Source organism: Crocuta crocuta, unplaced genomic scaffold, assembly GCF_008692635.1.
Source record: "Crocuta crocuta isolate KB4526 unplaced genomic scaffold, BGI_CrCroc_1.0 scaffold72, whole genome shotgun sequence".
Lineage (NCBI taxonomy): Eukaryota > Metazoa > Chordata > Mammalia > Carnivora > Hyaenidae > Crocuta > Crocuta crocuta.
This window is the reverse complement of record NW_027529427.1, coordinates 2,521,876-2,547,793: the sequence shown is the minus strand read 5'-3', so window position 1 is coordinate 2,547,793 and position 25,918 is coordinate 2,521,876. Positions and strand designations below refer to the sequence as shown.

The 25,918-nt window shown below is 45.2% G+C and overlaps 1 protein-coding gene and 1 non-coding gene across 8 annotated transcripts in view; both read right to left on the bottom strand.

The window, feature by feature from the left end:
- Positions 1 to 493: 493 nt before the first annotated feature.
- The window catches only part of CHD4 (chromodomain helicase DNA binding protein 4), a 32,898-nt gene continuing 7,473 nt past the window's right edge, over positions 494 to 25,918 (bottom strand). For 3 of the 7 annotated variants that reach the window (XM_077759124.1, XM_077759129.1, XM_077759127.1), the window contains exons 10-40: positions 25,644 to 25,883; positions 24,814 to 25,017; positions 24,489 to 24,694; positions 23,993 to 24,124; positions 23,816 to 23,912; positions 22,557 to 22,748; positions 21,652 to 21,852; positions 21,349 to 21,486; positions 20,960 to 21,081; positions 20,693 to 20,866; positions 20,203 to 20,344; positions 19,985 to 20,116; positions 19,755 to 19,872; positions 16,515 to 16,639; positions 16,000 to 16,237; positions 15,653 to 15,828; positions 11,415 to 11,595; positions 11,244 to 11,330; positions 11,065 to 11,153; positions 10,821 to 10,954; positions 10,340 to 10,484; positions 10,061 to 10,226; positions 9,706 to 9,803; positions 9,462 to 9,591; positions 7,742 to 7,813; positions 7,292 to 7,429; positions 6,927 to 7,035; positions 6,684 to 6,816; positions 2,860 to 3,058; positions 1,307 to 1,470; positions 494 to 1,135 (exon numbers count right to left, since the gene is read on the bottom strand). In XM_077759124.1, the coding sequence (XP_077615250.1) occupies positions 1,118 to 1,135; positions 1,307 to 1,470; positions 2,860 to 3,058; positions 6,684 to 6,816; positions 6,927 to 7,035; positions 7,292 to 7,429; positions 7,742 to 7,813; positions 9,462 to 9,591; positions 9,706 to 9,803; positions 10,061 to 10,226; positions 10,340 to 10,484; positions 10,821 to 10,954; positions 11,065 to 11,153; positions 11,244 to 11,330; positions 11,415 to 11,595; positions 15,653 to 15,828; positions 16,000 to 16,237; positions 16,515 to 16,639; positions 19,755 to 19,872; positions 19,985 to 20,116; positions 20,203 to 20,344; positions 20,693 to 20,866; positions 20,960 to 21,081; positions 21,349 to 21,486; positions 21,652 to 21,852; positions 22,557 to 22,748; positions 23,816 to 23,912; positions 23,993 to 24,124; positions 24,489 to 24,694; positions 24,814 to 25,017; positions 25,644 to 25,883 (4,500 nt within the window). In that variant the 3' untranslated portion in view covers positions 494 to 1,117. Of the gene's footprint in view, positions 1,136 to 1,306; positions 1,471 to 2,859; positions 3,059 to 6,683; positions 6,817 to 6,926; positions 7,036 to 7,291; positions 7,430 to 7,741; positions 7,814 to 9,461; positions 9,592 to 9,705; positions 9,804 to 10,060; positions 10,227 to 10,339; positions 10,485 to 10,820; positions 10,955 to 11,064; positions 11,154 to 11,243; positions 11,596 to 15,652; positions 15,829 to 15,999; positions 16,238 to 16,514; positions 16,640 to 19,754; positions 19,873 to 19,984; positions 20,117 to 20,202; positions 20,345 to 20,692; positions 20,867 to 20,959; positions 21,082 to 21,348; positions 21,487 to 21,651; positions 21,853 to 22,556; positions 22,749 to 23,815; positions 23,913 to 23,992; positions 24,125 to 24,488; positions 24,695 to 24,813; positions 25,018 to 25,643; positions 25,884 to 25,918 lie in introns of all 7 variants that reach the window. The other 4 variants (XM_077759125.1, XM_077759128.1, XM_077759126.1 and 1 more) reach the window with 3 other exon arrangements.
- LOC144227574 (small Cajal body-specific RNA 11) lies at positions 9,889 to 10,027 on the bottom strand. Its single transcript, XR_013333962.1, has one exon.

Below are 25,918 nucleotides of genomic sequence, written 5' to 3'. Positions count from 1 at the left end.
ACCCCCCGCTTAGCAAGGTTCCTCTCTGCCTGGGTTCGTATCACTAGAGGCTAGAGGAAGACGTCGTGTCCTCTAATTTCACAGAAGTTAACAAGAAAATCCAGCCTTCCTTCAAAGAAACACGAAGGCGGTGCTTAGCAGCTGTTAAAAACATTTCCAAGCACTTTACTATTTTTATCTTCACAACTCTAGGAGGAAGATAACTTTATTTTATACGAGAAATCTACAGCCCAGATAACTCCCTCAGGTCACAAAGCCATGAACCAGCAGTACAGGGTATGAACCCAGGTACCGTTTCGGAGCCTCGCATTTTCCAGGTGGCAGTCATCCTGGGTCCCCGCCTCATAAGGCACGTGCACGCAAACAGAACATGGCTCTTCCAGAGAATACCAGAACACAAGGTGGCCCCCTTAGGTTTCAAGTACACATTTCCCACAGCTCCTGTCGTCCACACTCATCCACCTGCAGCTACACCCACACTGAACCAGAGCACTAAAATACAAGGAAACTTTTATTTTCAATTTTCATCAAGAAATTTGCTGTGGTTTTTTATGCTTTTGNTGGTTTTTTTTGTTTTTGGTTTTTTTCCTTTTTTTTTTTTTTTTTTTCCACTTTATTTCATTCTAGCTGCTCAGTGGCTGGAGCCGCTGGGTTCCTGGTATTAAAAAGATGCCAACAGAGGTAGCTGTGTCTCGCCCAGGGGCCCGGCCCACTCTGAATACCCCCAAAAAAGGAGAAAAGAAAACACAAAATAAACCAACAAAATAAAACCAAAAGGAGGAAGAAATTCAGATCATTTTCTTCAAGCCTGGCGGGAACCCACAAGAGTTTGTGTGTAACAGGCGTTACGGTGGGGAGAAGCCATGGCCCAGAAGGCCAGTCCGCCAGCTCCCTGCAGATGGCGCCGGCGCTACTGCTGCATGTCTCTCCAGCAGGAAGGGCACCACCCCCCTCACCCCCTCCCCTTCCCCAGTACACTGGGGTCTGTTCCTTTACAACGTGGAAGATGGGGCAGAAGGAAGGAGAGGGTCTCTCAGGCCCCAGGGGAGAAGCTGGGCAAGGGAAAGTGAGGAAGGTCACTGCTCAGCGGTGGAGGTGGTATCATCGATCCGGATCTTCACTGCTGTTGGGCCACCTACAGGAAAGAGAGCCAAGGGAGTCAGAATTCCATACCACAGGAATCTACCAGATCTCAAGGGAACTCACTGGCAAGCTCCCTCCCGACACCACCCGCCCCGCCCAGGAGAACAAAGTTACAAGTTCCAGACCGGCTCCGCTGGGACAGCTGGCCCGAAGAACACCCTACCTGCTGTGGAGTAGGCTCGGGTGCTCGGTTTGCCAAGCGGCTGAGAATGTTACGCTCTGACATCTGTAGCCTCACGGCAACTGGAGGAATTCGGGCGATAGTAGCTGGGAGTCGAGTCACATCAGCTTTCATGTCACTCAGCAGTTCTTCTAGCTGTTTCAGAACTGCACAGGCAGGGGAAAAACAGGCGGTGAGCTGTGGTAGTCAAGACTGAGATCCTTCTGAGCATGATGAACCAGGCCCCTCTGTTACTTCTCAGTGATCCAAGTGACTGATGTGCTGGAGTATGGTTGCTAGTCACTGTGTCACCTGACCGGCCTCCACCATACCCAAATTACTACTTCTCATATCCCACTTCCAACTGTCCATGACGCTATCTATGCTTTTTTACCCCACTTCGCCCTCAATGCACTTTGTTCCATATTGTCTCTTATCTCTATTCTCCCTCCATGAGAGAATATTCCTGTTGTTTCATCATCTTCCCTCTCCATCTTCTGAAGCTGTCTCCTCCTTATTTTGTAACAGCCTTCTTTTCCTCATCTCAGCCTCCACCTTGCCACCCCCCATATTTGAACTTTATTTAGAAACGTAATGTTGAGGGGCGCCTGGGAGGCTCAGTCGGTTGAACATCCAACTTCGGCTCAGGTCATGATCTCATGGTGCGTGAGTTTGAGCCCCACATCGGGCTCTGTGCTGACAGCTCAGAGCCTGAGCCTGCTTTGGATTCTGTGTTTCCCTCTCTCTCTGCTCCTCTCCCGCTCACACTCTGTCTCTCAAAAATAAATAAACATTAGGGGTGCCTGGGTGGCTTAGTCAGTTGGGCGTCCGACTTTCGCTTAGGTCATGATCTCGCGGTTCGTGGGTTCGGGCCCCGCGTTGGGCTCTGTGCTGACTGCCAGCTCGGAGCCTGGAGCCTGTTTCAGTCTGTGACTCCCTCTCTCTCTGACCCTCCCCAGCTCACACTGTCTCTCCTAGAAATAAATTAAAAAAAATAAAAAAAGAAACAAAAGAAACTAAATGTGGAAAGGGATCTAGAATCTAACTGGATCTTAAATCACCTCAAGTCACCTCTAAAGTGTCTCAGGTGTGGGGCGCCTGGGTGGCTTAGTCGGTTGAGCGTCCGACTTTCACTTAGGTCATGATCTCGCGGTTCGTGGGTTCGGGCCCCGCGTCGGGCTCTGTGCTGACTGCCAGCTCAGAGCCTGGAGCCTGTTTCAGTCTGTGACTCCCTCTCTCTCTGACCCTCCCCTGCTCACGCTGTCTCTCTCTCTCTCCTAGAAATAAATAAAACATTTAAAAAAAAAAAGTATCTCAGGTGACACTGTATTATTCTGCTTTGCTTTCCACCTCCAAGAACTTGAATATAACGGAGCTAAAAGAGGCAAAGAACTACTGTCCTTGACTGCCTCTAACATATTAGCTTATTAAGGAAGAAGGCAAAGATCCCAGGCAGAAAGACTCTGAAAACAAGTCTTGGAAACAAGGAGTAAATACGTGTTGGGGAGGGAGAGGGGAAGGAGGCTGAGCCAGCAGGAGACAGGGGAGCCACTGGCTACCTTTGTGCAGGACCGCATTGGCTGGCTTGTTTCCTGCCATCGACTCCTTGGACAGGTGCTGATGACTCTCTGCCAAGCACTCCACCTCCGCAAAGCGGGTGTTGAGGGCCATGGAAGGGTGAGAAGGGTCCTCGGACATGTTCAGGTAGGCTGCCCGGCGCAGCTGCTCCTCTATCACCAGGGCTTGTTCTAAGAGCTGGAGGAGGATACAGAGGAGAGCGGAGCTGGACTGATACTCGCTTTGCTGATTTCTGACCGGCTTCTCAGAACCTATGAAGAACCTTACAGATGGCTCCCCCACACCAGCAGTTCAACATCACATTGCTTTTGCTTTTTTTTATCCCCATTTGGAAGTCCATGTTTTTAACTCTTTGCCCTTTATTGATTTGTTTATTATACAAAGATGATAGTTTCAACTTAGGAAATAGAACGTATGAAAATTAAGATGCTAAGTAACTGTACCTCCAATAGATACTGTTAACATGCTCAGATTTTTTTCATCTATATTTTTTATGTACCTGAGATCACTCTCTCTCTACATTGTGCCTTCACTTAAAATTCCACAGTAAAAACCTTCCTTTTATTAATTGCTCTTGACAAAAGATGCTTTTTAGTGGTTGCATGATAGTCCCTCCTGTGGATATACATCGTATCATTTAAGTTGTTTTGCTTTTTAAAATTATGTTTCCTTTTGTCTCCATATCTCACTCCCATTCCCTTTCCTTCCCCAATAGACAACGCTTATAATATACTTACTGGGTGGCTTTTTGTCGGTGTTCTTGAAGACTGAATATCATTTCATGCATATTTCTAATTTAACAAAATGTGGTTCTGTACACATAAAAAGCTTTTTCTTTCTTTCTCCACTTCAGATCTTTTTAAAATGTTCAATTTATGTTGTTCTAACACTAAAACGCTTCATGATGTGAACCCACATTTTACCTATGCACACTCCCAGTCAGGGTCCGTCAAACATCTTCTAGGTTGTCTCCAGGCCCCACCACCAAAAATTATACTGCAATGAACACTTACGTGTCACCTGACGGAGCTACGTAAAAGGTTCTTTGCAATATATTCCAAGGGACAGACTTAATTTGCTCAAGTATCTACCCAATGGTTCTTAAAAACAATAAAGCCATTAGGGGTCAGGAAGTAGGACAGAATGAGAATAATGGGCTGTGGTTTCTTCCGCAAGACATGCTCCATCAAGCAGAATAATCTATCCCCAGACAGACCAAGCATCTCTTTACGATCTACATACCCTGTCTCCTTCACCAACTGCCTCTTACCGTCCCATAATATGAGGTTTCTCCAGGGCCAGCCCTTGGCTTGCTATTCTTTTAATGCACTCCCTTAAGTGATTTCTCCTTTCCCAGTTCAGCCAGCACCTCTGTGCAAATGATCTGATGCTTTTCAAACCTGAGTTTCAAGCACTGAGCGTTCTGATCCCACTCATGTGTGGTTGATCACTCTTTGACCCAACTTGTTTATGGTGATGGGGGTAGTGGGAAGACACTAGGACTTTTCTAAAATTGAACTTGTTTTCTACAAGCTGCTCCCTCTTCTCACTTCCCTGATCTGCCAATGATAATTTTTCTTGGTGACTCAGGCTGAAAACTTTAGTTTGTATCTCAAATCCAGGAAGTCAAGAGTCAGAAAACTATGGCCTATGGCCAAAATCTGGCCCCACTGGCTGTTTTTGTATAGCCCAAGAAGCTAAGAATGGTTATTTACCTTTTTTTAAAAAATTATTTTATTTTCATAAATAATCTCCACACCCACTGTAGGACTTGAACTTATAACCTCAAGGTCAAGAGTTGCATACTCTACCGACTGAGCCAGCCAGGTATCCTGGTTTTTTACATTTTTAAATGGCTAGGAAAAAATCAACAGTTTGTGACACTTTATAAAAATTATATGAAGATCAAATTTTAGCGTCAATAAACATAGTTTTATTGGAACACATTCATACTTACTTGTTTATCACCTGTGGCTGCTTGTATACTATGAGAGTATTTGCAACATGTACGTCCCACAATGCCTGAAATAGTTACTATCGAGCCCTTTAATAGAAAAGGTTTGCTGACCCTACAATAAATCAGTAAATCCTATAAATTATTTGGTATTTTGTTTCCTTTATCTTATCCTTTTCATTTTCTACAACCAGCATCACAGCCCAGCCTTTACTACCTCATGACTATGGCAACTCTATAATCTCATGAATATTGTTTCCATTTCCCTTGATCATATCAAAACTCTTCATAAATCTTCAATGGCTGCCCATTAACTACAGGTTAAAGTCCAAACTCTCTCATCTGGTGCCAAAAAACCCACCTACTGACCTCTAGTCCTTACCTCCCTCTTCAACCTACCTCCCACCATCACCCAAGGCAAGTGTTCTCTACAGCCCAACTGGACTGCTTGCTGTTTCCAAACACCATAAGCTCTGCTGCCTCTAGGTCTTTGCCCTACCTAATCCCATTGGTTCAAACAGCCTTCTGTTTCTAACCAGTCATCTCTATTACATTAATCAAAACTTAATTCTAATACCATCTTCTCCACAAAGCCATTCCCCCCTGGAAAATTCCATATGGATCCCTCCCAATACACAGAGTGGCATTTATTCTATCACACATTTGCCTCTAAACCAAAAGTTCTTGAGAACAAGTACCATGCCTTGTTTGTCTTTGTATCCCTGTGTCATTCACTGCTTGGCACATAAGGTTTGAAGATTCATTAGTGTACATTTCTTACCCCCCAGTTATACTCAGCTTAAAATCCACATATCTTGTCTTCACGTATCCCACTTTGATGGTCTGTACAAAGATACCCTCAAGGTACACTTGCTAAATTCCAGACTGAGATTCTCTTCAGCCCTGGGCTTACTACCCTAGTGATTCTGAAAATGAAACTCTATCTTTACATCCCCTCTTTGCATCCACCCCACCCCTTATTCACACAGGTGCTCTCAAACCCCGAAAAAAGTTATCACTAACCCAATGACAGCCCTCCCTCTTCAGAGATCCAATTCAGTCCCACCTCTGTAACTTTCCTGAACACTCCAACCTATAGTGTACCCCCAACACATCCACTGCATGTGTGTCATTTATTAGTATGTATTTATCTTTAACTAGTCTCCATGCCCAACGTGGAGCTTGAACTCACGACCCTGAGATCAAGAGTTGCATGCTCTACTGACTGAGTTAGCCAGGTGCCCTTCTGTCTGTGTCATTTACTAGGCACAGTCATCTTCAGCCCTTGAAGAGCTGGTTAACTTTCAAGTCTCTAGGTCTTCATTTCTTTTTTTTAACTTTTTATTTATGTAAGTTATCTCTGTATTTGTGAGGCTTGAACTCACAACACCAAAATCAAGAGTTGCATGCTTTTCCGACCGAGCCACCCAGATGCCCCTATGTATCTTGATTTCTAATATTTAAGATACTGGAGAGCAAAGCCCTTCACAGAATATAAAAGGTTAAGTAACGTATATAGGAAAACACAGTAAACAGCATGGCTGCGTGAGCAGACTCCTTCCTGTGTAGCCCCTCCTGCACTCTAAAGGCTGTCACGTAGGGAGGCCTGGGTGGGTCAGTTGGTTAAGCATTCGACTCTTGATTTCAGTTCAGTTCATGTTCTCAGTTTGTGAGACTGAGCCCCACATTGGTCTCTGCACTGACAGTGCAGAGCCTATTTGGGATTCTCTCTCTCCCTCTCGGTCCCTCCCCCTCCCCCAAATAAATAAATAAATGAATAAACAAATTAAAATAAAATAAAATAAAAGGCTGTCACTTCAACACCATATTCCTCCCCATCCTGCTCACCTTGAACCTTCGGGCTAGAAACTTATTCTTGATCTCTAAGAAATTGCCACGATTCATTTCACCCTTGAAAGGTTCATTGAGGATGGCATAGCGTGGGTCATTCTGGATGTCCTGCCACCGGGCATAGCCATGGCTATTGGAAAATTGCTCAGGAAAAACAAAACCAGGAAAGAAAGAACCTCAAACATGGGACCTTCAGAAACCTTCACCAAGAACCTCAGCCCAGACTCAGGCAAAGGATACTTTATGATGCCAGCCAACAGCCAGTAGTCGTGCCGCCGATGCCAGATTTCGTAAGTCTTCTTGGTGACTGTGGCTGCCCGCTCCTCATTCTGCCATAGGGAGTGCAACTCTGAAGAGAATTTGAGAAAGGTTGGGGAGAAAAAGAGACGCAAATGTCTTTAAGAATTCAAAAAGCTCTTTATCTCTGCCCGCACAGATGCCACCTTAGTAGTATGCCTATGGCTTTCTGACACAGAACCAGAGGAACATGAATCAATATTTGACAGTCCCTCATCTAGTAAATTCTTTGCACCCTGGCTTCTGACAAGAGCTCTGATTTCCATTCCAAGGCTTTTCACCCTCCAGATGGTCCCTTATTGTCATACCAGTAAAACCACCATCCGCGATGTTGAACATGAATCGCTGTTTAATATTTTTTTTCTGCTTCTCATCGTTCAGGTCCTTGGGGGTTTCTCCATTCTGAAGCATCACCTCTTTTTTCTCTTCTTCTTCTTTCTTCTCTTCTACAGGATATGCAGAAGAAAAATGTCAGCTCTACACAGAAGCACAGCACCATGGCCTTTACCCACAGCATTATAGGCTGTTAAGTATCCAGCCACCTCTACCCTTTCTAGACACAAGTATTTCTCAAACCCAGAAAAAGGTGCCACCGGCCCATGACAATCATATGTAGGGACAGATGGAGTCTTCTAGCTTGGGATAAAAGAACTATATGGGTGTGGATGGGAAGAGGCCAAAGGGTACCCCAGAGATAAAATCCTTGCATCTAGTTTTAGAGTCCTTTTTAATCACAATCCACTTCTCCAAACACCCACCTTTGTCCTCTACCACAATGGGGGTCGGATCTATTGCTGACTTCTCCTCTACCTTCTCCACATCAGCAACACCTAGGGAGAACAGATGGCATTGAGCATGTATAAAGAAGAATGTTCTGGGGCACTTGGCTGGCTCAGTCATAGACATGCAGCTCCTGATCTCGAGCTTGTGAATTCGAGCCCCATATTGGGTGTACAGATTACTTAAAAATAAAATCTCTTGGGGAACCTGAGTGGCTCAGTTGGTTGAGCATCAAACTCTGGATTTTGGCTCAGGTCATGATCTCACAATTTGTGGGATCGACCCCAGCGCAGAGCCTGTTTGGGATTCTCTCTCTCCCTCTCTCTGCCCTTTTCCCGTTTCCGCCCACACTGTCTCTCAAAATAAATAAACTCTTAAAAAAAGTAAAAATAAAGGAGTGCCTGGGTGGCTCAGTCGGTTGAAATGTCCAACTTCAGTTCAGGTCATGATCCAGTGGCTCATGGGTTGAGCCCTGCGTCAGGCTCTGTACTGACAGCTCAGAGCCTGGAGCCTGCTACAGATTCTATGTTTCCCTCTCTCTCTTCCGCTTCCCCACTGGAGCCTGCTACAGATTCTATGTTTCCCTCTCTCTCTTCCGCTTCCCCACTCACACTATGTTTCTCTCTCTCTCTCTCTCAAAAATAAACACCAAAAAAAAATTGGGAGTGCCTGGGTGGCTCAGTCGGTTAAGCATCCGACTTCAGCTCAGATCATGATCTCACAGCTTATGGGTTCGAGCCCCAAGTCGGGCCCCTGTGCTAACATTAAAAAAGTTTTTAGGGGCACCTGGATGGCTCAGTCGGTTAAGCATCCAACTTCACCTCAGGTCATGATCTCGTGGTTTATGAGTTCAAGCCCTGCATCGGGCTTTGTGCTGACAGCTTGGAGCCCGGAGCCTACTTCAGATTCTGTGTCTCCCCGTCTCTCTGTCCCTCCCATTCTCATGCTCTGTTTCTCAATAATAAATAAATGTTAAAAAAAAAATTTTAAGTCTTTAATAAAATAAAAAATAAAATTAATTAATTAATTAATTAATTTTAAAAAAGAAGGGGTCACCTGGGTGACTCAGTCAGTTGAGCATCTGACTCTTGGTTTCAGCTCAGGTCATGATCTCACAGTTAGTGGGATCTAACCCCACGTGGGACTCTGTGCTGACAGCCTGCTTGGGATTATCTCTGCCCCTTCCCCACTGATGCTCCCTTGCGGGTACCTTCTCTATCCTCTCAAAATAAACTTAAAAAAATGAATTAAAAAAAAGAGTGTTCTGTGTTCCTCACCATAGCCAAATACAAAAGTCTTTTTCTTTAAAGTTTATTTATTTATATTGAGAAAGAGTCAGAGAATGAGAACACATGCAACTGGGGGAGGGGCAAAGAGACAGAATCCCAATCAGCCTCTGCACGGTCAGCAAGGAGCAAGGAGCCTGACTTGGGGCTTGAACTCACAAACCCTGAGATCATGACCTGAGCTGAAATCAGACACTTAACTGATTGAGCCACCCCCGCACCCTGGAACAGTCTTAATCTTAAATCTCAATGATTAACATCATGAAAAACATCTTGAGGAGGAAAAAACCCTCAACTTAAAACCCAGGGTGCAGGGCTCTTCAGTGTCACTTCTTCCTGACATCTCCATGGCCCGGCTAAAAGTCCAAGAGCTTCATAGGGATCTGAAGGTAGTACTTGAAAACATGGATACCTTTGGCCTCTGTCTCCATCGGTTCCTCTGTTCTCTCCTTCACCTCTGCCTTTTCTGCTTTCTCCTCTCCCTCGGGAGGTTCAACAAGGACCTTTTCATCCTCCGAGGCAGGGGCAGGGGGCTGTGTACACTTCAAAGGAAGAAAGACGTTAAGTTGAAGCAGACAGGCCAACAACCAAAAAGGATGAGGGGGCTCATTCATGTATCTGTGGTATGGCCTCCAGTCACCTTCCCCGTCTCTTACCTCCACAGTGGCCTCTGGGGCTGCAGATTTCACCTCCTTTTCTCCTTCTGCACTCTCTTCTTCTTTGAGGCTATTCTCCTCTATTTTTATCCCATCCTCTGCAGACCAATAGAAGACAATTAATTAGGAGGAAGGTCCTAGATCAGCAAGAAGGTCACACCTGCTCAGTTCATCTCATCTTAAATTGTCCTCTCGTGCCTTTAAGAGCCAGCCCTATCTTAGGACGGCTCTCCTAAACTGAGAGGGAGATTGCTCTGTGTCCTGCCAGACTCCGCTCTTAGAGCTGAGCACGAGGGAGCAGAAAAAGCACAGGCAAGGACAAAAGACAGAAAAAACAGTGTACAGGCACACTCACCGGCAGGTGGGGCAGGTGCAGGGGTATTGGGCTGTGTGTCCCCTGGAGTGGAGGGTGTAGGAGTCTTTGGGGAAGGTGACCCTGGCTGGGACATTTTTTTGTTCTCCTCTACTTCAGCAAGTTCTGGCATGCTCCAGCGTCCATTGACATGTTCAAACTCCTGAACCTGGGGCCACAAGACAAAATGGTCGACTTAATTCCAACTCTGGGCTCCTTTCCTGTTGGCCCTCCCGTTTCCCCAGAAACTCTGAACAATGAAAACAGAGGCTCAGGGCTCACCTTCTTTCGAATCAAGGACATGACACCAATCCTCGTAAGGACATGCTGGCGAGACAGGCCTTCTCGGGGGACACCATCAGCAAAGGTCTCAGCCCCATCTGCTCCCGGCTCACATAAATGTCGCATAAAGAGAGACACATAAGCCCTGTAGTAAAGAAGTGAAAGAGGAGTTAAACAGCAATCAGGCCAACTCCTAGACAAGACCTTTCCTACCACTTAGGCATTAACTTAGACAACAACTCTGGCTCCATCTTGAGATAAAGCCCACCATTGCACTGAAGGCTGGTTCTCCAGACCCCACACCATGCCCCAGGTTCTCTTCCAGGGAAGGTAGGAACACAAAGAGCCCTATTACTAAGAGCTTCCCCCATCACCTTCAACAGAGGACACAATTTCCCTGCACAGCCTGGACTAGTAGTGTGGAATGACCAGAGATTAAAAACTCTTGCTCTATTATCAGTCACTCCAGTTCTCAACTTACTTGAACTCTTTCTCTGATTTGCCTCGCAGATCTCTCACAAGCCACTGGGTGGTAAAAGCATCCTGAGGTGGCATCCCATATCGCATAATTGCATTAAGAAAGGCTTTTCGCTGACGAGCATTAAAGCCAAGTACCTAGAAGTAAGTAGAAGGAGCCTACGTGAGAGGGAGCAAGTCTTATTCCATCAAAGGCCAAATATCAAGCACTCACCGACCACCTCTCCTTAGAATCAAATAGCACTTACTTCAATATTCCCACCAACACGGGCCAACAGAGGAGGCAATGGCTTATCTTTATCATTCCGCAGGCCCTTACGACTGGGCCTGCGGGGAGCTGCAAGAAGAAAAAGGATGCATGAGTGACACTGATAGAGGTATTAAACAAAGCAATATTTAAAAGTCAGCAGAAAGGATTAGTCCTCACCTTCTGAACGTTCATCAAAGTCTTCATCACCTTCCTCTGAGGCCACTGAATAATCGGACTGGTTGTCGGACTGGTCGTCCTGCCAATCTGGAGGGAGAGAGGGCAGATGAGCGGGGCCCACTGCTCTAGTGGAACGGCCCATGGGTGGGGGGCGGGGCCGGCCACACACACCTCGGTCCTCCTGGGAGCCATCATTGTAGTTGACCTGTTTACGGATTCTTTTTCCTTTGCCCAGATTTCGGGCTAGATCTTCTTGCTGCTGCTCATAATGGTGCCGCAGCAATTTCTCCCAGTAGTCAGGATCCACACTTTCTTCCTGTTTTATGATTTCTCGTTCTACCTCCTCTTCCTCCTGGGACAGAGGGAGGGCCAGGACTCAGGGGTGCTGAAGTCAGCACCACCAGCTACCCCTGGTCCTCACAGTTCCCATTCTGCTAGCTCCTTTTCAGGACTGGACTCTGAAATACTTAGTACGCCTGGTTGAACCTAAGAACTTAAGAGAAATTTAATTGACAGGACATGGCTCCTCACAGTTACATATAGATTAGTAGTCACTGTAACTAAAGAAAAACATGGGATGACGTTATCACAAGGGAAGGATGAAGAGACAGCACTCTTTTCTTCTAACCCTTTTTCCTGACACCTATAGAATTGGGAGACAGAAAAACAGAGATTAGACAGAAAAACAGAGACAGAAAAGAGAGATTAGATAGCAAGGCAGAATAGAAGGGTTTCTGAAATACTGCAAAAAATTTTTATAAGAGATAAAGTAGAAGGATCATAAGCTCTTCTGTTCTTCATAATTTCATAGAACTTTGCCAACTGTGTGCAAAAAACAAAAACAAATTATACATATATTTCTCTTATGTTCCAGTAATGTTTATGTTCCTCTGAAAATCTATTTTTTTCAGACACTTCAGGACAAGTAACTGATTCCAAATCCCTTACAACCACCAATAACAGCATAACATTAGAGATACCCTAAACGTCCCTCATTAAGGAACTNTCTCTCTCTCTCCCCCCAAAAAAAAAAAAAAAAAAAAAAAAAAAAAAAGGAACTAACTGAATCAATTCCTGGGGGTGGGGAGTGGGCAAAATGGATGAAGAGTGTCAAAAGGTACGAGCCTCCAGTCATAAAATAAACAAGTCCTGGGGATATAATGCACAGCATGATGACTACAGTTAATAACACTGTATTGCATATTTGAAAGTTGCTGAGAATAGATCTTAAAACTCCTCATCACAAGAAAAAAAACGCACAAACTATGCATGGTAATGGATGTTAACTAGACTTATCATGGTGATGATTTCACAAAATATGTAAATACTGAATCAATTTGTTGTACACCTGAAACTAAACATTAATGTTGTCTTCCTTTTTTGTTGTTGCTTTTAATTTTTTTTTAAAGATTTTTAATGTTTTATTTCTGAGAGAGAGAGAGAAAGTGTGAGCAGGGGAGGGTCAGAGAGAGACGGAGACATAGAATCTGAAGCAGGGTCCAGGCTCTGAGCTAGCTGTCAGCACAGAGTCCAATATGGGGCTTGAACCCACGAACCATGAGATCATGACATGAGGCAGTCGGAAGCTCAACCAACTGAGCCACCCAGGCGCCCCGCTTTTAATTTTTTTTTTAATTTAATTTTTTTTTTCTTACAAATAGTTTATTGTCAAGTTGGTTTCCATATAACACCCAGTGCTCATCCCCACAAGTGCCCTCCTCCATGCCCATCTCCCCCTTCCTCCCCCACATCCATCAGTCCTCAGTTTGTTTCTCAGCATTCAAGAGTCTCTCATGGTTTGCCTCGCTTTTAAATTTTTTTAACATTTATTCATTTTTGAGAGAGAGATAGACTGCCAGTGGGGGAGGGTCAGAGAGAGAGGGAGACATAGAATCCAAAGCAAGCTCCAGGCTCTGAGCTGTCAGCACAGAGCCTGATGCAGGGCTTGAACCCATGAGCAGTGAGATCATGACCCAAGCCGATGTCGGACACTTAACCAACTGAGCTACCCAGGCACCCCAATTTGTCTTTCAATTATACTTCAATCTTAAAAAATAAATCATGGAGGGCGCCTGGGTGGCTCAGTGGATTAAACGCCCGATTCTTGATTTTGGCTCTGGTAATGATCTTACAGTTCATGGGATCCAGCCCCACGTCAGGCTNCCTCCATGCCCATCTCCCCCTTCCTCCCCCACATCCATCAGTCCTCAGTTTGTTTCTCAGCATTCAAGAGTCTCTCATGGTTTGCCTCGCTTTTAAATTTTTTTAACATTTATTCATTTTTGAGAGAGAGATAGACTGCCAGTGGGGGAGGGTCAGAGAGAGAGGGAGACATAGAATCCAAAGCAAGCTCCAGGCTCTGAGCTGTCAGCACAGAGCCTGATGCAGGGCTTGAACCCATGAGCAGTGAGATCATGACCCAAGCCGATGTCGGACACTTAACCAACTGAGCTACCCAGGCACCCCAATTTGTCTTTCAATTATACTTCAATCTTAAAAAATAAATCATGGAGGGCGCCTGGGTGGCTCAGTGGATTAAACGCCCGATTCTTGATTTTGGCTCTGGTAATGATCTTACAGTTCATGGGATCCAGCCCCACGTCAGGCTCTGATGTTGAGAGCACGGAGCCTTCTTGGGATTCTCTCTCTCTCTCTGCTCCTCCCCCCCTTGCTTGTTCACTCTCTCTCAAAATAAACATTTAAATAAAGGAAAAAAAAAACTATGGTACTTCCAAACAAGGATATATTATTCAGCAAAAAATGGGGGAGGTCTGGATGGCTCAACTGGTACAGCACATGACTTTTGACCTCAGGGTTTTAAGTTTGAGCCCCATATTAGGTGTAGAGATTACTTAAAAAAATAATCTTAGGAGGCAAAGCTCTTTATGTATTGATTTGGACTAAATCTCCAAGATTAATTAAGTGGACAAAAAGCAAGGTACAGAACATCACGTATGACAAACCACTTTTGTGTTTAAATGAAAAGTGAAAAAAAAGGTGTTTTTCTGTGTATGTGTATATATACATACACATAGGCACATGCATGTATACATATGTATGAATAGACACACATGAAATTTATATACATATAAAATACCTTTATAAAATTATTTAAGAAACGGAAAACTTTAGTTATCCCCAGGGAGGGAACTAGATGGGAAAGAGACACCTTGCTATCTTTTGAATTTTGAACGTGAATTACTATTATTCAAAAAACACAATTTAAAAATCTTATAAGATAGATGGCAGCTGATAATAAGAGGGCCATCTGCATACCTGAGTAGTCAACAGCAGAGGTTATCAATGGGAGACCCACCCTCCCTTCCCAACCATGCAGCACGTGCTGCCCCAGCCAGGCACCCCTCCATGTGGTCACAGAACACCTTATAGGAAGGCAGTTTTGATTGAATACTACAGCCCGTACACCTATGTGAGACTTCTCAGCCACAGTTACAATGGAGTCTGGTAGCATCATCTCCAGAAGAAAACAAAGAGAACAGGTATATATCAGAAAAACACAGCAACAAGGGGGGATGGTTCTGAGTTGGAAGGCTGGGAAAAGATGGCAAAGGCTGCCAGAAAGCTATGTCAATTCAAAGAATTCTGAGTTGAATGGTCTAAAGAGGAACAGAAGAGAAAGTTAATTTTTTTTTCATTTTATACTCTACTTTTGAGGGAAAAAATTGTTAAAGAAGCCATACATTTATGTTTTAGGGGTTTTTAGTTTTGTTTTGTTTTTAGTAAAAAAAAGACTAAGAAAAGGAAGAGAAGAAAAACGGAAAACAATTCCAATGCTATAAAAAGTACAGGAAAACAAGGGCTCCTGGGTGGCTCGGTCAGTTAAGCACCTGACTTGGGCTCAGGTCATGATCTCACAGTTCCTGAGTTCGAGCCCTGTATCGGAATCTCTGCTGTCACGACAGAACCCGTTTTAGATCTTTGTCCCCTTCTCTTTCTTTGCCCCTCCTCCACTTGCACATGCGTGCATGAGCAAGTACTGGCTCTCAAAAATAAAAATATTAAAAAAAAAAAGGAGAAGTAAAAGTACAGGGAAATAGGCTGCCCAGATATGTATCTCCTCTCCTGCCTTTTCTCCAAAGAGATCTGAGATAACAATCAAAAGTTGACTTGTAGGATTAACAAAATACATAAAATGAGATTCTGAGAAGAGCTTATATAAATTTTTTTATTGTGAAATTTGGCAATGAGTTTCCTGACAGCCACAGCAAAACTGAGAATGTGACTGCCCACATGTGATAGTATTTACTTTCAAAGAAGTATATCAAGTCATCAATGTACTTACTGATTTACCTGCAGATGTTTTCCTCTTGTCTCAAATACCATCCTGGTCTCAGTAACAAATTCTGGACCAGTCACCAAGCACAGCACTGCTCTGGTTTCATACTCACCCCCATCTCTTCTTCCCGGACCACATACTGGGCCACTTTGAACGAGCTCAAATATTCATTCATGCCCTGCAATTCTGTGTCTTCTGTCTCATCCTGGTTACGGTCCAGAAGTCGCTCAATGGCCTTGTCGTCATAGTGGATAACACTGCTATCTTCTCCCTCTTTGTTGTCTCCTCCTATAAAGAATCAGGGGTCCATACCCTCAAAGTCAGATTCCACAGCTGCAGTGGAAAAAGCAAGTCCCACAGGACGCTAGGTCCACGACTCAGGACCCTAAGCATCAAATATACTCAGGACCCTTTAGAGAGGCCAAGCCCCGCACCAGAACAAGTTTCTGACTAGCTCACCTCCATCTGTAGCTTCATCCTTAAATAGTTCCTCAGTGCCAAACTTGAGGATGTCATCAAGCTCCTGTTTGGACATGGATCCAGTCTTGGAGCCCAGCCCAGGCCGAACCACTAGATGCGTCAGCATCATCTTCTTCTTTGCCACCTGCGTGATGCGCTCCTCCACTGACGCACGGGTCACAAACCGATATATCATCACCTTCTTATTTTGCCCAATTCGGTGAGCTCTACTAAAAGCCTGAAGTTGGGCATGAAGCAAAGTCAGAAACTGAAGTAATCTTGCTCTTCTTGGTTCTGCACTTGCCCTCACACAAACTTCCCCCAGACCCCACCTTCTCAGTTTCCCCAAATAAGACCCTGGCTAACCCAAACTCTCTGGCTCACAATAAGGTAAAAGACACAAAAAGAATCTATTGTTTTCCCCCAAAACAACTAATTCCAGATGGAGGAGCCCTCACAGAGAACAATGCATTACCAGTAAGTTACTGTATACGAAGGCCACTACCTCTGCTCACCTGGATGTCATTATGGGGGTTCCAGTCAGAGTCATAGATAATAACTGTGTCAGCAGTGGCCAGATTGATTCCAAGGCCCCCAGCCCGAGTAGAAAGCAAGAAGCAGAACTGTTGAGCACCCGGTGCTAAGGAAGAAACCAAAACAATTAGAAGTGTCTCCTGAGGGGCACCTGGGTGGCTCAGTCGGTTAAGTGCCGGACTCCAGCTCAGGTCATGATCTCACAGTTCGTGGGTTCAAGCCCTGCTTCGGGCTCTGTGTTGACAGCTAGCTAAGAGCCTGGAGCCTGCTTCAGACTCTGTATCTCCCTCTCTCTCTGGCCCTCTCCTGCTTACGCTGTCTCTCTCTCTCAGAAATAAAACATTTAAAAAATTAAAAAAAGAAAAGAAGTGTCTCCTGAGGGGCGCCTGGCTTGCTTAGTCAGTAGAGCATGTGACTCTTGATCTCAGGACTGGGAGTTCAAGCCCCAAGTTGGGTGTAGAGGTTACTTAAAAATAACAAAATAAACCTTAAAAGCAGGAAAAAAAGGTCTCCTAAATTTCAATTAATAAATGTAGGAAGAACGTCAGAAATACAAAACATCATCAAGCAAACAGCACAGTAGTTATTACTGTAAGATCCACTGATGAATACTGAAATCAATGTAAAAGTTTAAGGACAAACAGTGCAGGACCATAGTCTCAAATATCTCCCTCATCCAGTTATGTGACAGATAAATCCTGTGGGTGGAAGACCTAGCATAAGGCATATGGGATACGGTCAGTGATACTGTAATGGTGTTGTACGATGACAGTAGCTACACTTGTGGTGAGCAGAGTGTAACTTTTAGAGTTACCCAATCACTACCTTGCACACTTGATACTAATGTAACATTGTGTCTAATATACTTCAGTTAAAAAAAAAAAAACATATTTATCAATTACAATGTGAAAAAGAATAACTACAGACGAGAAACTAAGCAGGTATCACCTGAACCAAAGGATCAAGGTTAACATTACCAGTAACGAGACATTATCAACACCATGTCCTCCATCTGACATGATACACAGAAAAGAACACAGAATTGTGGGGCAGCTAGGTGGCTCCATCAGTTAAGCATCCAACACTTGGTTTCAGCTCAGGTCATGATCTCTGGTTCGTGAGTTCAAGCCCCACATCCAACTCGGCACTGATAGTGAGGAGCCTGCTTGGGATCCTCTCTCTTCCTCTCTCTCTACCCCTCCATTTTCTATCCCCCCCCCCAAAAAAAAAAATAAATTTAAAAAACACAGAGGGGCACCTGGGTAGCTCAAGTCTATTAAGCGTCCAACTTTTGATTTCAGCTCAGGTCATGATCTCACGGTCTGTGAGATCAAGCCCTGCATCAAGCTCTGTACTGGCAGCACAGAGCCTGCTTGGGAGTCTCTCTCCTCTCTCTCTGCGCCTCCCCTACATGCACATGTACAAGTGCAGGCACATTCTCTCTCTCTCTCTCTCTCAAAATAAATGACCATTAAAAAAATTATTTTAGGGGCGCCTGGGTGGCTTAGTCGGTTAAGCGTCCGACTTTCGCTTAGGTCATGATCTCACGGTTCGTGGGTTCGAGCCCCGCGTCGGGCTCTGTGCTGACNCTCTCTCTCTGTCTCTCTCCTAGAAATAAATAAAACATTAAAAAAAATTTTTTTTTAAATTATTTTAAAAAAATGGGGGGAAAAAAGAACACACCATTGCATCTATGTATTCTTGTCTAAAGTCTAAAAACCTCAATCTACCCATGAGAAAACATCAGACAAACCCTAACTCATAGACACTCTACAAAATAAATAACCAGTAGGGGCGCCTGGGTAGCTCAAGCAGTTGAGCGTCCAGCTTCGGTTCAGGTCATGATCTCGTGGTTCGTGGGTTCGAGCCCCGTGTCAGGCTCACAGCTAGCTCAGAGCCCAGAGCCTGCTTCTGATTCTGTGTCTCCCTCTCTCTCTGACCAACCCCTGTTCATGCTGCCCCTCTCTCCCTCTCTCTCTCAGAAATAAATAAAACATTAAAAAAACATTTTTTTTAAACAAATAAATAAATAGCCAATGATAATCAAAAGTATCAACAGGGGCGCCTGGGTGGCTCAGTCAGTTAAGCGTCCGACTTCGGCTCAGGTCATGATCTCATTGTGGGTTCGAGCCCCACGTCGAGCTCTGTGCTGACAGCTCACAGCCTGGAGACTGCTTCGGATTCTGTGTCTCTCCCTCCCTCTCTGCCCCTCCCCCACTCATGCTGTCTCTGTCTCTCAAAAATTAATAAATGTTTAAAAAAATTTTAGAATGAAGAACTATCTCGGACAGAAAAAGACACAACAAGCAAATGCAATGTGGGATCTGGTATTGGATCCTGACACAGGAAGAGGGTAGTAGGAGGAAAACTGAGGACACTGAAGAAGGTCTATAGCATAGTTAGTAGTGTGACACCATTCATAATTCCCTGCTTTTGACAGCTGTACTGTGGTTATAGAGGTTGTTACCATTAAGAGAAGTTGATTGAAGGATACACGTGAACTCTGTGTTATTTTTTTCCAACTTTTAAGTCCAAAATTACTATAAAATAAAAAATGAGGGGGTGCTCAGTCAGAAAGAATGTGCAACTTTTTTTTTTTTTTTTTAATTTATTTCTAAGAGAGAGAGAGAGACAGCGTGAGCAGGGGAGGGTCAGAGAGAAAGGGTGTCACAGACTGAAACAGGCTCCAGGCTCTGAGCTGGCAGTCAGCACAGAGCCCGACATGGCTCGAACCCACGAACCGCGAGATCATGACCTAAGCGAAAGTCGGACGCCTAACCGACTAAGCCACTCAGGCGCCCCAAGAGCGTGCAACTCTTGATCTTGGGGTCGTTGAGTTCAAACCGCATGGTGGGTGTAGAGATTACTAAAATAAATAAATAAACTTTAAAAAATAAAAATAAAAAAGGACGGGAGGCGGCTACAGAGTCAAGTCTGTCACGAAATTGCTAACTGAGTTTGGGTAAGTCCTGCTCCCTCTGTGGGCCTCCAGATACACTGAAAAGGGTAAAATAAAATGCTCTTCTTCCAGCAAAAAAAATCTGCTAGAAATAGTTCAATACATTCTTCCAATCACGGCATTCAAAAGCTTTATCTTCCATATCAATTGATAAAAAACTCAAAAGAACCACCCAGAAAAGCAGATACAGGAGAACAAGGGATCCATCCAAAGACAGGAGTCAATGAGAATTCCTGGATCGAAGGGGCTCCTTCCCTCTTACCATTGAAGCGGTCGATAGCCTCTTGCCGCATGTTCCCAGTTATCCCACCGTCAATACGTTCATACTTATAACCCTCATGTTCCAAGAAATCCTCCAACAGGTCCAGCATCTTGGTCATCTGGAAAAGCACAGTTTAATTAAAGGGGAGCCAGGTGGTAACTGCTTTCCTCATGTCACTGAGGGCTGTCTACTGCTTCCTCCCAAAGCTCTCAGCTCAGCCTGCATAATACCTGAGAGAAAATGAGTACACGGTGCCCACCCTCCTTCAGGTTCTTAAGCATCTTCTGTAGCAGCAATAACTTCCCAGATGCTCGAATTAGGGCACTGCCATCATACATGCCATTAGGCATTTTAGGGGCTTCCTGAGGAAAAAAGCGAAAAACAGAAGAACGTTGAACAAAAGGGAGCGAGCACAACCCAGTGAAGAACGAGAGGAGGCACAACATACCATGGCAGCCACGGGGAAAAGATACGGGTGGTTGCAGCACTTCTTAAGATCCATCACCACATTCAGAAGAGACACCTGGTTGCCACCCCCTCGAGCATTGAGTGCTTCAAAATTCCGAGTGAGGATGTACTTGTAGTATTTCCTACACAGGCAAGACAGAAAAATAAATCAGATTCAAGAGGCTTCATAGGACTCATAACCTTTATATGACTCCTAAGACAGTCCCAAGGTCTGAGATCTTCTTGCCAACATATCTCACTTCAGGACTAAGCAAACCTAACAAGCACCACCAACACCAACAGCACAAACACCATCACATTAAATAAGGTGTTTAAATAAGACCTATGACTAGAACCTATCAGGTTTCTGTAGAACTTTGCTCGGTCCTATCACCAGAGGCCTTGAGCAGGATACAGGGAGGGGTAACACTGCAGACTAGTAGATGTCTGACCACAAAACGAAGTCAGTGCTTCTGTCCCTTCTGACTCACTTCTGCATAGGGCTCAGCTCCACACGCACAATCAGTTCTGTCTTGGATGGCATATTTTTGAACACATCAGCTTTGAGCCGCCGCAACATGTGAGGGCCCAGCATATCGTGCAGTTTTTTAATCTGGTCCTCCTTGGCAATGTCTGCAAACTCTTCCAAGAAGCCTTCCAAATTGCTTCAGAAAAAGAAAAGAAAGTCATATGGGAAATGGGCAACAGAAGAATTAGAAGCAGAATTATCAGCTGATTACGGATAAACACACACTTACTGGAACCTCTCTGGGGTGAGAAAGTTGAGCAGATGAAACAACTCTTCTAGATTGTTTTGTAATGGAGTTCCAGTCAGCAACAGCTTGTGTTGGAGTGAGTAACCATTTAAGACCCGGAAGAACTGGAGAAGCAGATGGAGAAGATAAAATTCAATGAAAAGGGAGCTCCAGTATACCTCTGGAAAACTGAGCATTTTCCTGCCCAATGGTGAAGCTGCCACCTCCCCTCCATTTCCATCTCCCTTTTAAGGTCTGGCCACCAGGGAGTATCAGTGAGGAAGGAATGCAAAAACCATTTGACCTGTTCCTCTCCTAGGTCTCCCCTCAATGAGTAAGTGGCACTAAAAAACTAAAACTGGAGGCCATGACCTCCCTCCCTCCCCTCTCACCTTTGACTGATTGTTCTTGAGCCGATGCGCTTCATCCACAATGAGGCACGCCCAATCAATGGAACCCAAAATGGCCATGTCAATGGTGATCAACTCATAAGATGTCAGCAGCACATGGAATTTCACAGACGCCTCTTTCTGCACAAGAAAGCAACTCGGTCACTAGTGTTCAACTCCTCCAGTGCAGGCAAGCCCAAGGGACTCTCCCTCCTCCCAACTGGTATCCTTCTGCCTCACCCCACCCTAAGCAGACTAAGCCCACAGCAGCAACTCTCTAGGGTGGTCTCCCTCCCGGTGAGATACCTTCATGCGAGAGGCTTTCTTGCCACCACGAATGGCGTTGTCTTCAAAGGAGAACTCATTCTCTCGGATGATGGCACGGCTGTCTTTGTCACCCACATACGTCACCACATACATATCTGGAGCCCACATTTCAAACTCCCGCTCCCAGTTGATGATGGTAGAAAGAGGGGCACTCACTAGGAAGGGGCCTTTGGAATGACCCTTGGAGAAAGAAGAGAAGTGGCGGAATAAGGGCTGAGGGCCCCAACACAAGGCCGGCCCCGCACCCACCTCTACCCTAGGACCAGCTGAGGGCGGGCACGTGTGCGGCTGCTCCTACTCTCACCTTTCTCTGCATACGGAAACGTCCTGCCCGCTCCTTCCCACAAAGTCACACCCACCTTTACAGAGAGTTTAAAACTCGACTCCTTCCTGGAAGTCTTTCCATGCTAATTCCACCCACAACGCTGCTCAACTCAGCCCAAGGACTGAGACTCTTATGCATCCACCACTGATTCTACCCAAGGTTCCATCCACTCAATGTGCCTCTGTGTACACGCGTCTATCTTAGAGATGCCTGGGTGGCTCAGTGGGTTAAGCATCTGATGCTTGGTTTCAGCTCAGGTCACGGTCTCAATTTCATGAGTTCAAGCCTGACGTTGAGCTCTGAGCGGGCAGCGTGGAGCCTACTTGAGATTATCTCTCTCTTCCTCTCTGTCCCTCCCCAACTTAAGCTGTCTCTCAAGGAAACAAACTTTTAAAAAATTAAAATAAAGAAGACATGTCTGTATCTTAGTGTAATCCCACAATGTTCTTCAAAGTCTGTGGCCAATTTTTTTTTCCTTTTTTCTCTCCCCTCAGAGTGTAAAAAGAGCAGGAACACAAAATATCCACACACAAAAACCTCACGGCCCCAACTCTCCTACCTCCTTGTAGAGAGAATAGAGGAAGACTGCTGTCTGGACAGTCTTCCCAAGGCCCATCTCATCAGCCAAGATGGTATCGGTGCCCTGAGCCCAGGAGAAGCGCAACCAGTTCAAGCCCTCCATCTGATAGGGGTGCAGGGTTCCACCTGTCGCGTCCAGGTACTCCGGCTGTCGCTCATACTTCACTGTTGGCTGAAGGATGAAATGAAGAAGTGAAGAGCCAGCCAGGAACCCCCTCCCTTCCATAAGACAGCAGCTGCTTCCTCTCTTCACACATCCTCACTAGATCCTCAAGAGCCACAAAGCATTGTGGGAAGGGGCACCTGCGTGGCTCAGTGAGTTGAGCATCCGACCTCGGCTCGGGTCATGTCAGTTTGTGAGTTTGAGCCCCACGTGAGGCTCTCTGCTGTCAGCGCAGAGCGTGCTTTGGGTCCTTTCTCCCTCTCTCTCTGTTCCTCCCTCCCCCCCTCTATCAAAATAAATAAACATAAAAAAATTATAGGGGAAAAGGATCCTTAATGGCTATTATAATTTTGTGTTTTATTTAGTATGTGCCAGGAAGCAAGGCAACTAAAACGTATCAGGCAGTCAGAAGTCTTGTTGTTACAAGTTCACAAATGACTCATCATAGCCTCACTAGCAATACAATAATTCTGCTATACAAGACCCGCCAGGTAAACAATCCTATGTTCCCCCTAGAGTCATTTTTTTTCACCTTAACAGTCCTCACATTGGGGCACCTGGGTGGCTCAGTCAGTTAAGCATCTGACTTCAGCTCAGGTCATGATCTCATAGTGGGTTCAAGCCCCGTGTCGGGCTCTGTGTTGACAGCTCAGAGCCTGGAGCCTGCTTCAGATTCTGTGTCTCCCTCTCTCTCTCTCCCTCCCCTGCTCACACTCTCTCTCTCAGAAATAAATAAAACATTAAAAATTTTTAAGAAAAAATATTACACAAATAAAACCCAAAGGAACTGAGCCCTGAATTAAGGGTCAGAAGACCCAAGGTCCAACACAAGTTTCTTAACACTTTTCTCAACCACAGAAAACACACATCCTATGTTTTTATTTTTCTGATGATGCAAAGAAAAAATGACCCTAGTATTTCTCTGGTTCACAAAGATGTGGAGAAGTAGGGAAGTATTCGAGCTCTAAAATTCCTACTGGCAGAGCATTACTAAGAGTGCCACTAATAGACTGGAGCACACAAGATACATCATCTAACCCAACAAACCGTGCCCTCCCTCTTCTGCCCCAACTCACATCAACTGTTGGAGTTTCAGGAGGCCTCTCCAACTTCCTCAGCTTCACCTTCTTGAGCTTCTTACCTGGTCGTCCTTCCTCACCCCTCATTAACTCCCTAAAGAAGACAGACAACACAAAGCTGCCTAAGGTCCTTCTCAGTAGGAACCAACTCCACACCTCACCAAAGTCACCCACCTGTGGTTCCAATAGCTCTGCTTGAACAGGTCGTAATCCTGTATCTCCACATCCTCACTCTCCCAGGATGCCTGATCATAGGGCAAGTCCCGCCACTTGATCAAGTAGTGGACATGGCCTTTCTTATCCACACTGCAAGTTCAAAGAGAAAAAAATCTTCAGAGCCAGAAGGCCACACTCCTCTCCACCTAAATAAGCCTCATTTTCAAATACTGCCAGGATCGTATGTTCCAAACAGACTTCTAGAAGGCCAGATATCACATATATGGAGTCTCTACCATACCAGTCTCTGGACTTAAAATTACATCTAATCTACAGGCTTCTCTTAGGGTTCAAATACCAGGATTCAGTCAGTTAATAACAACATATGGAGCACACATCTCTTCCACGTTTAAGTTACTGTTAACATCCCTTTGGCAGCAGTCTCCTAATGGATATGCCGCCTACCTCCAGCACACCCAAGACAACCACCAGTCTGGCCCGGCTCCACGGGTACCTGTGGTTGAGAATTCGGTGGATCATCATCCACTCAGGTTTTATCCCATAGCGATAGAAGCGCTCCTCCATCTCTGCAAATTTAGGGTCTTTGTTCTTGCGCTTTCGGCTCTTCTCCTCATCACCACCAAAGTCCCCAGACGGCGGTTCATCCATATCATTCTTCCGCTGGTAGTTTCGGAACATCACTTGACAGTGCAGCTCCAACTGCAAGCAGAAAGAGGTTCAGTCACTGAGGAGCGGCATTCACTCCTTCCATCCACAAGGCTGTTTTTCATGACCGTGTCCACTGTGGCCCCCAGATCTCTAGCCCATCCCAGGTTTACCTGCAGTTCAGACACCCAGGAGCAGTGCCAGTAAGACATGCCTTGCCATTTCACAAAGAACTGCCGCTCTGGCCGCCCCTCCAGGGGCTTAGGGGAGGGAGTATTGGGATCAGCATCTGGAGGCCGAGGCACTGGTGTGGGCGATGGTGGCTGACCCCACTTCCAGATGAGAATCTTCTGAACTTTGCCCTTAAGAGCCGGACACTGAGAGGAAAAGATGATTCGACACCAAATCATTACCAAGGGGAGGAAATGATATAGCCCACAGCCTCAATATTATTATTAAAATAATACTTCTCATTTTAAGAACAACCATTCTAGTGAAGAATAACAGAATTCCCTCTCTCCACTTCTGGACTTCTGGACTTCATCCAGGATTTGGGTGATACTATCACTCTATATGCTTAACAAGCCCAATAGCTAGACTTTAACAGTAACTCAGAACAAAGAAAGCATAGAAAACTCACAGACCCAGAGCCTAGAATTCTTCTATGGAGCAACTGAAAAGCAATTAAGTGACCCTATTAAACCATTCTAAACTACCAAGACCTAATGGATGCTCTAGGCCGGAAGAACACTGCTCTACCCCCCTTTAAGAGAGCTGGCAAAGAATTAGCAACTCTGTTCAAAGTTAGTCCTACATTTTCCCAGACAAAAGTATCCCCAGATTGCGTGAGAAACGAAAATACGGGTCTCAGGGCTAAAAGATATAGCTCTCCAATGACCTCTCCTGCACCTCAGCCTCCTAATGTCTACATATAGAAGAGGTAAACCCTTCTGCTAGACTACACTACCCACACCTCCCACCCTGACTGGGATCCGTAACTCACCGTACAACGGGGACAGAGCCATTCACCATTAGGGATCTCCGGAAGTGGGGGGTTCAGGCAGTGGATGTGGTAGGAAGAAGGACAAGTGTCACAGCAAAGCAGCTCCCCGCCATCTTTACAGACACGGCAGAATTCCATATGGTGGTCATCCTCCTCTTCAGGGTCTCCTCCAACCTCTTCCAGGATCTCCTCACCCTCCGAATTGTCCTCTTTAGCCTCCCACTGGATGCCTTCCTTCTCCTGCAGTAAAAGTCCAGAGTCAGATTATTACCACC